Source organism: Strix uralensis, chromosome 4, assembly GCF_047716275.1.
Source record: "Strix uralensis isolate ZFMK-TIS-50842 chromosome 4, bStrUra1, whole genome shotgun sequence".
In the NCBI taxonomy this organism is placed as follows: Eukaryota; Metazoa; Chordata; class Aves; order Strigiformes; family Strigidae; genus Strix; species Strix uralensis.
The window spans coordinates 125702426-125715052 of NC_133975.1; the positions used below are offsets into that span (position 1 = coordinate 125702426).

At 37.6% G+C, this 12627-nt stretch overlaps 1 protein-coding gene across 4 annotated transcripts in view; it reads right to left on the reverse strand.

Moving 5' to 3' along the window:
- ESR2 (estrogen receptor 2) overlaps positions 1 to 12627 on the reverse strand; it is a 37790-nt gene that overhangs the window by 21126 nt on the left and 4037 nt on the right. For all 4 annotated transcript variants that reach the window (XM_074869033.1, XM_074869031.1, XM_074869032.1 and 1 more), the window contains exons 2-4: positions 12092 to 12564; positions 5576 to 5751; positions 2705 to 2821 (exon numbers count right to left, since the gene is read on the reverse strand). In XM_074869033.1, the coding sequence (XP_074725134.1) occupies positions 2705 to 2821; positions 5576 to 5751; positions 12092 to 12525 (727 nt within the window). In that variant the 5' untranslated portion in view covers positions 12526 to 12564. The remainder of the gene's footprint in view (positions 1 to 2704; positions 2822 to 5575; positions 5752 to 12091; positions 12565 to 12627) is intronic.

The window sequence follows — 12627 nt, forward strand, 5'->3', positions numbered from 1 at the left end:
ACAAGAAAGAATTTGAAAGATAATCACCCTGGTCTGCAGGAAATAGCATTTATGTTTCATGCAAGAAATACAGTCATAAAATCTGTCTGGTTTAAATGTCTGTCACCATGTGTCCATGCATCAGCTTTACTCACAGGTGCCACTTAACTCATCAGGCAACTCAGACAATTCTGAGTAATTTTTATATTCCTTTTTCTGAAATTAAATTGTTAAGACTCGCAGATTCTCAAGTCTCAAATTTCAGTGCTACTATTAAATAACCTGATTTTTTAAAAATACAATTCCTGTTATTTTCCTGCTATAGTTTCAAAGTGTTGGTTTTCGTCTGGCACAGTCATTAATGTCCTATAAACATTCATTATTGTAGGAAAATATGTTTATGAATATGTGACAAGATTAAAAGGAACACAGGCTAAGATATAAGTACATATTATTATTTATTACCTATAATAACATAGTGCCTCTGAGGTCTAATCACAAATCAGGACTTCCTGGACAATTAGAATAAAAGGATCAATTTAAGGAAAGTATTGTGGAGGACCACCTTAAAATATCATACTGGAATCAATCTTTACAAAAACTCTCCAACTTCAGAACTGGGGCTTGATAGAAAGCCCTGTTGGAAAAACTTTGAGTAAAATTTTCTGTCATAAAGATGAACAAAAGACAGTGACACAATTCAGAAAGTAAGGTTTCCAAAGGAGTCTCATTTGCAAGTGTAAGGCTTTCATTCCTGGAGGCCAGACAACAAAGGTAGCTAGGACCATATTAATGAAAAACACCAACACTGTTGAGAGGCATCATTAGTGTAGAAGATGACAGGAGATTCATATAGAAAGAACTAGCTGACTTGAGCAACAGAAATTAAATGTACTTCAGGAGTACAAAAATAATATACGGAAAAATTGAAATTTTAGCTTTAAGGTGAGACTTATCAGCTAGAAATGAACAGGGAGGCTGCAATCATAACAGATCATAAAATGATTATGAACTGCCAGCATGATACAACCATGAAAAAGGCAAATAGGATCCCAGGTTGTACGCAGAGAAAAGGTCCTGCAGAAACAGATAGGTATTGATGCTGCTACTGTGAGGAGAGTTCACAGGAATACTGTCCATGATTCTGGTCATCCCAGTGCAAAATGGATTATTTCCATCTGGAGCAGATTGACAGACAAGCTACCCTGATGACTTCCAGATTCTGTCTACTTTCCTATTTTGCAAGAGGAGAAGATTTCTTCTTTATTTAGCGTAATAAAACAAAGGTTGTGAGGGGATACGATGTAGTCCGTAAATACAACCAGACCAGCAATAATAAAGAGAAGAGGAGCCTCTAAGCTACAAGACAGTGCTGCCACAAGAACAAATGGGCACTAATTGTCCATCAATAAATGCAGGCTGGAATTCTAAAGAATGTTCCTAATGAAAGAAATAATATTCTGTGAACAGCCTTCAGATCAAAGCAGTGGGAGGATGAAAACACTGCCTGGCCTTGAAATAGAAATAGGTATCTACATTAAGTGAGATGAAATGAGATGCACGCCTGCAAATCACAGAGGATCAAGCATAGTGACCTTCTCCTTTACACTCCACTGTTCCTATGGGATGTTTTCCCAGTCTATTTCTATTATGTACATTGGGAAATCTATAAGAAACAACAAACCTTGACTATGAAAGTACATTAGCTATTCAAATATCTTTCAATTTATTTTATTCTTACAAGTAACCTTTAAAAATTCATCTATAAATGTACAACTATGTTGAAGTCACATCACTGTAAGTACAAGATAGGAATACGAGAAAAAGCTGGGTAATTCTGAGTGGCGCAGTGACAAAGAGTGGTTGTTCATTACTTCTTCTGATGGAAGAACTGCAAGGCATCATCTGGAAACAGCCTGTTCAAAAAAAGAAAAGCCTGCCCGCTGCCCTCCCTTACTGCCCCATCAAAGCCCCACAAAAAAGCCTGGAAACCAGAGAGCTGGTTCTTCACATGGCAGGTGGTCAAGCTGCTATGGGATGTTGTAGATGCTAAAACTTCACAGGATTAAAAAGAGCGACAATGGAAAAGTTGCCATTCTATTAATATATTAACACCTATTAAATACAAGAAACCTCTTCTAGACCAGAAGTCCCCTACTGCTAATTTTTGGAAGCTGGGAGTTGTCAGCAGTAGTAGCACTTAGGTGCTAGTCTCATTCTTACACTCCTCCTGAGGCATTCACTCCTGCCACGGTTGGAGGCAGGATATTGGGTTAATTAACTACTGCTTTGACGAGGCACTGCTGTTCTTGCATTACATTCAACCAGCAGAGCACAGTACGGGCTCATTTACCCCATATTAGAAGGGATTTCAGTTTGGTTTGAGGCTCAGGCAGCAGCAGGTCTTGGGTTCCCATTCTGCAGAACACGGCATGCAAGAAAACTGCCTTCACAGAGCTCTGCAGAGGTACTATGGTTTTCACATGCTTAACCTATACCTTACTCCTTTCCACAGATTTTTTCTGAAAATGAAAAGTCTTCTTCTGCTTTAAGAATCAGTACATTCCTTCTTATAAAACCAGCTTAGACCTTGCTCTAATCGCCTGTTGTGCCTTTTTAGGATTTCAAGGGGGAAAAAAAAAAAAGCTATATAGAATTGACTGGGGGGGGGGGAAAAATAAAGCCAGCAAAACCCAAGCACACAGCACAGACATGCAAAACTCACCACATTTCATCATTCCAACTTCATAACATTTCCGTAGCCGGCATGCCTGGCAGCTTTTGCGCCTGTTTTTGTCTATCGTGCATTGATTGGTAGCTGGGCAGATGTAATCGTTATGTCCTGCAGCAGAGTAAGAAGAGAAGATTTAACATCTCCAACAGTCTCTCTTGGTCATTTCCCAAATCAGAACCTTCTTGATTTTAAGCATCTCAACATTTTCATATGCATATATCTAAGCTCCATTAATTTGACTGATCCAAAAATGCATATTTATCCTATACAGAAAACATTAATCTGTGGCCTCAAATAGCAACCAGACAACATAGATCACCTTTTAGTGATGACTGTCGGACAACCATGCACCTCCTAATACCCACTCATTTTTGAAAATGGGACATAGGCTCTTGTGGAAATTTGTTCCCAACCTCCAACTTCTTACTGTATATTGGGACTCTACAGATGGCAGATAGTAGGGTTTTTTTTCCTCAGCAGAGTTGAAAACATCAGTGCACATAGCTTCAGTCCTGCAAAGATTTAAGTAAACTATAGCTCTATTTACTGAACTCCCTGATGTGGTGAATTCCAGGAAAGAAGCCGCCTTTGGAGGACTGACCCTGGACCAAAGCTAATTAAAAAAAGCAGCCCAAGAGAGAAAGAAGACCAGTATAAAATAATGCATACTGTATAGTAAGAAGAAAAGCACAAACAGAAGGTATAACTTTTAGATACTGTGGACAAGTGTTTCTCTTATTTTCATCAGTTTCCACTACAGCCTCTTCTGTTGTCTTCTCCTGCTCTCCCACCTCACCTCACCTCCACCCAAACCCCTTTATATTATTGTATTTCATTAATCAATAATCTGGTCCAAAGATTTATTACTGTAAACTGGACTTTAGTATACTCTTGGTGTAAATACAGTCAAATAATCTCCTGCCAAATACTGGAAATCTCTCTTGCAGTATTTAGCAAAGGATGCAAAAAATATTTGCTCATTTACATTTCTTAGTATCTTTTCTCTCAGGCTGTTTTTTAAGTTATTTTTTCAAACTTTAAGAATAGATCAGGCAAAGATACAGCTACTAGAGTTTTTTTACTTGATGCAAGTCCAAGAGTTCATGTCCCCAAGAGTAATTATTTAACTGAACCATTGTGACTATTTCCTTGCAAAATTAAAATAATTTTAACCTTGAATTTTTGAACTGACATTTTGAAAAAGAAGAGATCAGGTTACAGTTTGTCCAGTTTCCTACCGGCAGATATGACTGAAAACCAGATTACTGTTTATCACTCTTCATGCAACATGGGGGGAATGGAGGAGGAAGCTCTCTCTGTTGCACTATAACCCAAGCACACAGGAGTATAAAGTGGTTTAAAACTCGGGTGGCCTTGGGCTAATTTAGCTTGCAGGCAGATGTTCAGAGATGTGGGATGAATACGCCACACTACAAACTTGGACAAGCAGAGGAGACCACACACAGTTGCTCAGTCATACCACCCAATTTTAACTAGACATTAGCCCAACATTTTGGTCTATGGTAGGCCCAGAAGTTTTTTATTTCTATGAGCAATATTCTTCATAGCAACAGTTGCAACTGAGTGCTTGATAGTATTTTATGCCAAGAACTTACTTTCATGTATTTGAATTACAAACAAATGTTACCTGACAGGGTACATTAAGGTGTACAAAAGGCCACAATGGGTAACTTGTTCACAGCCAAAACACAGGTAAGCAACACAGAACAGGCAAATAATTTTTCTGACAGAAACCACTTTGAGATCAAATTCAGCCTTCATTTGTGACAAACTGAAGACAAAGTTCTCTTCAATTATTTTAGAAATCAGAAGTACTTGCACCAGCGTATAGAAATTGTTATTCACCCATGCAGAACTTGCACAATAAATTGAAAGGGCAAACAAGTTCTGACTTAAATTTGATTCTAATGGTGACACTAACTCTGCCATATTGAGCCAAAATAAAATATCTCAAGATTGCTAAAGGCTTTGTGTGCAGAAGAGGAACATTACAGACCAAAAAAAAAGACAGGATTTTCTGTGTTAGCATCCACATGTAGTGTCAAGCCAATTAAGTTTCCACCAAGAGGCCCCAGATGAGGCCAAAGAACATAAAAACTACAGCCAAGGTTAAAGAAATTAAGTGGTCTGAAGCTGGTGTGTAAGTCACTGCCCACAGACTGTGATAACAAACATGGAGACCTACATTTACTTCATACTGCAGCCACTCAGCAAATTTGAACTAATTACCAAATATTTAAGAATTTAAACACTGAAGTGGAAATCTTAGATAGCGAGAGCTGGCAGAGTGAGAAATACTGCAGTGTAGACTCTCGGGGGTGGAAGGCTGAGAAATAACAATAGTCAGGTTTGTACCTAATACTATCTACACAGTATGTAGGATATAAAAGTATGCGTAGCAATTATATGCTATGACTCAGCTTCAGGCAACATACACTTGTCAAGAATAGTTCCTGGCAAGCAAAGTCTCCAGACAATTACCTACTCTAACTGTGCCTATTACAACAAACCCACAATTAATATCTCTACTTTGGGACACAAACTGCAATCAGATTCACAAGTCTGCAGTGCCATCCCATCCAGGCCTTTGCTGCAGGGCTTTCCCATGTCATGTATTCCACCTCTTCCCTAAAGAAATCAATTGCTCACTTTATAATGTTTCCAGATCTTGATAACATAAAAGCCAAAAGATAGAGCATTCAAATCATGTGTTGCTCTATTTTCAGCATGCAGCACCATACACCAGAATTTTAGATCAACTCATTACTAGATCAGCTGCTGCAGCCCCGATCATATGAAACAACTTATTTGAGCAAAATTATCAAAAGCTGATTCTCCTACCTTGAATACTTCTTTTAAAGAATGCTTTGCAGCCTTCACATGACCAGACCCCATAGTGGTATCCTGAAGCATAGTCACTGCAGACTGCACAGAAGTGGGCATCCCTTTTTGAGCCAGGATTATTTGCAATTGGGCTTGTACAGTCATTGCCATTAGTTTTTATTTTTAACATTTCTCTGATAGAAAAGAAAAACATCTGTTATAAAAGAGGAAAAAATTAATCTACATTGCAAAGAGTTGAATTATTTTCCATTGCCTTCTATTCTCTCTCTGCAAAGCCTTCTTATTACTGAACACAGGATAGTGTGAAACACTGTTAAGCCTTTTTCTAATAAGGTTATTTAAATCATATAATCTAATCCCAGAGCTTTCAGTGATAACAGACTATAAAGTTTTAAAATACTCGAGGGCATAAAACTGGACTACTGATGTGTCATTCGCACGAACTCTGGGAAAATCATATAGAATGCTGGTGGATCTTAAAGAATTCTTGGAAATGTACAAGTCCAGGAATTTGTGAACCAAGTCGACTTTGTCTTTGGGAAGCTTCACATGGAAAATGCAAACTCAGACAGCTCGGACTGACATGATAAACACTACCACAAACAGAGCTGCAGTTGCTTCATACTGTTAGTAAGGCAAAATTCTAGATGGAGCAATACACATCTAGTCTCAAGTGTTTAATCTTTTAAACAAGGCTTTATTCATTCAATGAGATGCTGGAGACAAGTATCTTGAGATGTGAATCTCAGCCTACAAGATGAACTCACAATGTTAGACAAAGTTTTCTGTTCAAGGTGATGATCCACGTTGATCACCCTAATGCTAAATAGAAGGAAGTCTCAATACAAGAAGAATGGAGAAACACAGTTAATACTTTCATACTTTAAAAAAATTATTGCTCCATGTAAATTAGTAAGATATAAGCACTCCTGAAGCACTGAAAATAGTTCCAACAACAATAGTTCCAGTATCTAACTGGAACTATTCTTAGCAACTGGATTAAAATTAGAACAGGACAAAAACATGAAATAACAGCCAATTCCTGACACCAAGATCCTGTAAACAGCAAGAGGAAAGAACTTAGATTACCAGTAAAACAGTTTTTAGGTACAGGAAGCATATCCATTCTGTACTTTTTCTCTGGACCTCATTTTCTTGGTGGTTTTAGCATGTCTTACCTTCACATTCAATACAATTTCTAGATAGAAAATAGTGTCATGAAAACTCAGCAGCAGTTTGACTAAAGCAAAGCAGTATAGTCAACTTATACCTATAAACTTAAGCACAGAGGGAGAAGTTAGAAACTGTAGACTTATGCTCATCCCACCTTCCAGCAGGATTAGGGAGAAGAAGAAATATCAGTTGGGATAGAATAAGGGTACATTGCCAGGGCAGAAGAAACCTCTTCACCAACAAGAGCAAGTTTAAACAGAACAGTATAGAAACATGCTGAAAGTGCTGTCAAAAAGGCTTTAACTAACATATTAAAACTAGACCTTGTGCTGGTTTCATGACAGGAGGTAAGGACAAACACATCCACATGCCAATTAAAAATCATCAAGTTTATAAGAATTTGAGGAGAATGTGCTCCAGTTTCCTAGTAGAAAATTTGGAAAGGAAAAAGGGTGGTTCTCTGAGCAAATTCCAAAACAGAAAAAATAGGTATTTGTTGTACAATTAAGTTACTGCAAGCTTTTAAAAAAGGTTAATTCATTCAGATAGTGCCAGGCATAAGGGTGTTCAGATGTTTAACAAGGCCAGTCTTTGATTACACACACGCTCCTGTTAATGGATTGCTGAATCACTAAGTTATTTCCCCTTCTGCCACACTGGAAAGACCAGTGTGGGGGAATTCTCCCTTACAATAAAAAGAGTGTGTGCTACAGTCCCAATATGCTGCTAATGCAAGGAGGAAGAAGCATTGCTATTCCTTCCTATTCGGAAGAAAAATAATTTGGCATTTCACATTAGAAGAAGAGGTATATTTTTTAAGCTCTACTTGGGAATCATGATCCAATTGTGAGAGTCAGAAGAGAATCAAAATCAGCTAGAGAGCATCTCAGTGACTGATTGATACGCTGTAGAGAGTGATGTTTATTGCCCTTGTTAAAGCACTGAGGTGTTATGGATTAAAATAAAGAAAAAGCACAGATAGTAACATCTCACTGAGGAGTGTTGTTTTTTACCTTCCAGTCATGACAAGTGTTTTAAAAAACACTTTTCCTGCTTAAGTTTAACAACAGTCACCCTGCACACACGCAAGCTGCGTGACTTCTGCAGACTCTGGCAAACAGCTTGCGCACAGAGCAACAATCTGGAATGAATTCCTCCTGCAAGCTGAAAGGGCATCAAATCTGTTCATCTGCGATAGCTGCAGCAGCACAGCAGGAGGTTCAAACCCAATCATTTTGTTACTGTCGTCTTTAAGGACAACAGAACTAGGAAAAAGTTGAGAGCTTTAAGGTGCACGTTCCTCATGCTGAGGACCTTGTGATCAGAGAGTGTATCCACACAAACAGCAAACCAGAGCGGGTAGCCTCGCACGTGGTCAGAGACCACCTCCCAGTGCTCTTGGGACTGGTGCACGCCAGCACGCTCAGCAGGTGAATGAGCTGCCAGCTCCTCCAGAAGAACTGGCAGGAGCTGGCTGGATGCCCATGAAGCTCCTGCACCAAAGGATGCAGGAAAATGGGGGAGGTACCTGGCTGCTACTGAGGAACCACATGGAGAAAGATTTATTGCTTTACACCTCCTAATACTCATCCCTATTTTATAATCATGGTTTCTATATAGAGATATTATGTTTCCATAAAAAGAATTGAGATTTTTTTGAAAGTAACTAGTCAGTGATTTCCTACTAGTCATCAACAGTGACAAGATGATTACCCGAAAGAGAAGGAATTAGCAAGACTATTTAGGTTATTCAGTATCTATTGTGTCTCCTAATTACCTCTAGCTTTGCCACAGCAAGTGTTTGATGCATATGCCACACCCAGAAAACTTGAACTAAAATTCAACTTTTTATTAAAAATGAAGGCTGGCAGGGATTTGACCTAGAAAGTAGCAAAATTTGCACATGGCTTTTGTTGTCTGTCAGGTTTTTTTGAAGCCTAAACTATTGTACATTATAAAAAGAAAGAGAGAAAAAAACCACAGAGAAAAAAAAAGCATTGAATAAAAAATTAATAGTCCAGATTTTATAATGTCTTATAACACTTCCCTCTCCCCCACAGGCCACTGACTTATTCAGTGCCTGGAGATAATTCAATCCCATAGAAGCCTAAACTGTAGGATGAAGGCGGCTCTTCCTTTCTCTCCCAGAATGTGTGCAAGGTGATGGGCAAATATCAGCTGAAGAATACTTTTCAATCTTTATCTTCCTCATTTTCTAAACCCTCCACTATAACTTCTGGAACTGTTAAGACCACACAACTGTCAATATTTATATCTCCAAAGCACAGGTTCTGCTACATTCCAAACATTAACTAATATGCTGAAAATCATGTCATAGATATATCAACAGTAAGAGACATATTTTTTGTCTAATCTCTGTAACTATTCCATAATAAAATGGAGATGCCAACCCATCACCTCAGAGAGACTTCCAGATACAGTTAAGTGCTCTACGGAATAAGCACAATAAAAGAAGGGTAGAAGAATAGTGCAAATAATTATGGCTTCAGAGCAGAGTTTAAGCAATGTATAAATATGATATTAGCACACAGTGAACAAGACAAAGTTACTAAATCATTTCTAATTAAGCAATCATTGTTAGCCTGTGTACCCAAAACCCTTTACGTACAAGCTCTACCTGCAATTAGTCAGAAGCACAAGGAAAATAATAGGAAAGAAGAACAAATTCAGTTCCAGAAACATCACTCTGGCAACTTCATTAAAGTTTCCTTATACTTTTTAGAAAGTAATATACCTGTTCATTTGGAATAGAAACCTTTTGTTTCTTTAATTAAAATACTTTTATTTAGGGGATGAAGACAGAAATAAATTTCAGACTACTTTTAAATATAATTACACTGTGGCATTCTTTTTATCTTTATGTCATTTTAACATAAACTGAGTGATCCTGCACCAACAAAATTTATGAGACTATTTCTATTGTCTTCACTAGATACAGGACCTACAATGCAAGTAAGTATAGCAGTCTTCTTCATCAAATTATTGATATTTCATACAAAAAAAATGGAACTCTAAAAATTCACAGCTATTTTTACATGGAATACAATTAATTTTGGTTGAACTATTGGTACAAAGTAACACTATACTGTATAGCATTTGTGTATAATGAAGTCAAATAAATTTCGTCTGTATTCATATAATAAGCTTATTTGTGAGGAAAGGGAATGCTGAGAATTCAGGTTCCTTATTTTAAGGAGATCCAAATTACACAGTGATCAGCTTTAGCAAAATGGACCACATTAGTTTAGCTAATGTTAACATAAATTTACACCCAGGGAAAATAAACTCTTCTCACAGTGAGACTTGCTTTATTTTGAAAGGTAAAATAAAATTATATATGTAATGCTTTCTTACTCATCTTGAAACAAAATCCCTTTTCTTGAACTACAATGCTGTTTAAAATTACTTATGCTTTACAGCATTAGTCTCTCCCTTCCCCCAGTGCTATTCCTTTAAATTTCAACCCCAAGAACTCTTCCTTCAAGATATAATCTACGAATCTGTAGTGTCATAGTCATTGTTCCCATGGCAATAAATATAACATTCATGACATTAATTTAATACCTCACCAAAGGATAAAGCAAAAGGAAACACAGGGCTTTTTTTTTTTTTTTTCTTTCTTTACAGACTAATTTCAGGACAGATATCCACAATAAGGGAATTACAACTCTTGCTTTTGGTGTTTCCACATCAAATTAATTTTTTTTCTTTTTTACAACTTCTGTTCACAAAAGGGGTGTTACAATGCATCATACTGAGACAAATGAACCACTGAGAAGGTCCAGCTACCAAGGAACACTATAGTTACTTGTTGCTGAACAATAAAGAATGTCCATAAATTTTGACTCCAGATTTCATTGATTTCTCATCTTTAAATTAGGTCATCATCAGCTACAAGAGCAATAGTCCGTATGAACCTATACAAGCAGAAGACTTATTTATTTAAACTCCAGTGTGGCAGGTTTGGTTTCCCTTCTGTCTACGTAACAGAGCACACTGCAGAGCATCAGATGGGGTGCCCTTGCTCTTGGGTTATTCCAGCTGCTGTCCCATCATCTGGATAATTTCAAACACTAACCCAGAGCAGCCTTCCCAGGGCTGTCAAAGTTTTGTAATATTAACTGAAGTGGGAAGAGTTTCAATGTTAGCCCTATTCACCTTAGACCTCCTTGGGAAATTCTTCTGTATCCAAATGGCCTCCCCCAATCCACACACCTACATTTAAAGCAGATTTTCACTCCAGAATCGCCTGCTACTCTCTGCTGACTCCAAATAGAGACTAGCCAGGCCACCAGGGTGAAGATCTGTGCAGCCTACATGTCTGAAGTAGATGTAGATCTCACACCTTAGCCCTGTGCAGTCAACATAAGACGCACCCATTGCAGAAGAAACGTGGATAGTCTCAAAAATAGCACAAATCCTTTTCTATTTTTCATACAGACAATGACTACTGAAGTTAAATAAGGAGCCCTATGAATAAACATACAGCTGCTAAAATAGGAACAGCACCTGCAACACCCTGAGCTTTTATCCATCCAACAGCTGTTGCGCCCATGAATGGGTAATTTCATCAGCTGATGATCTACACACTGCTTACGGTTTGTAATATGAGAAAATGTGCAGAATGGGAACATGTTTTGCAAATTTACAGCTTTCTTTACAGCTGAAAATTTAGCTTGTGAATCTGCTGTTCACAACGCCTTCGTAAAGTCAGTTGAGAACAACAACAAGAAACATCAGACTTTTTCAGTAGCAGCACCCTTTTACACATGATGCATGTTGCTGTATAACTGTTAATACTAAAACCAAAAAACAAAGATAACATTTCCCTTGAATTTTAAGTTGATGAAAAACCTTCACAGCCATTAGATGCAATAAAAAAAAAAAAAAATCCAGATAAAATGGAATTCAAACAACATTGTATGAAAAAGAAAAAAGAATAAACTTTTACTTCTTTCACTCAAAGGACTTAATTTGTCAGAGCAAAATTCATTTTTATTACACAAAGTAGTACCTAGTGGTCTTGAACTTCTGTTTTGTTTATACAGTAAACAGTTCCCACATTGAAGGCATTTGTAGTGCTTTGTGTCAGTGTATAGTTCTCCAACGTGCTACTGTAAAAGAAATCCTATTGCAGAAGTTACATTAAAAAAAACAAAACTCAGGACTGATTTGGTGTTTGGTGGAGGCTTTTGGATTTGGTTTTGTTTTTTCAGAGAGACCAACACATGGAAGTCAAATGTAAAAAGAAAAGACTTAAAAGAATTAAAGAAACTGCAAATAATTTTCAGCAGTTTTAAAGAAATGAGTAGTACTGACCTGGACACAGGTAGCACTGGCTCCATCGGTCTAGCTTCACACCACGGACTCTTTGGCTGCTCTGCATATAGAAGTGATGACTGGCAGTGCAATGTCAGAGGGGAGAGATGGCCAGAAGCAGACCATAATGCATTGGGGCTTGATGTTTGCCTCCCAGATGCACTCTCTGAATCACCAAAATTACTGGTAATGTTGTAATTCATCATAGCAGGACTGCAGAATGCCATTGCAGAATATTCATGTCTGTTTTCCATGTAAGACGAGGGAATAAATACTGGACTGTGTTCTGCTGTCAATGTGGACTGATTACAGCTGTAGGGAACTGGAGAGATGATACCAGCAGGTGAGTTTTTAATTTCTGTTTTATTGCATCCAATATCCTGAAGTGGGAGCAACTGAGAAAAGTCCTTGTGAGAAGATGCACACAGGGACATCTTGAAGCAAGACTGAAGATTGTTGTTTAAATATTCATCCTAAAATTATAAAGTATAAAAAAAGTTGAATTAAAAAGTAAGAAATTTCTGTATTGTCTTTTC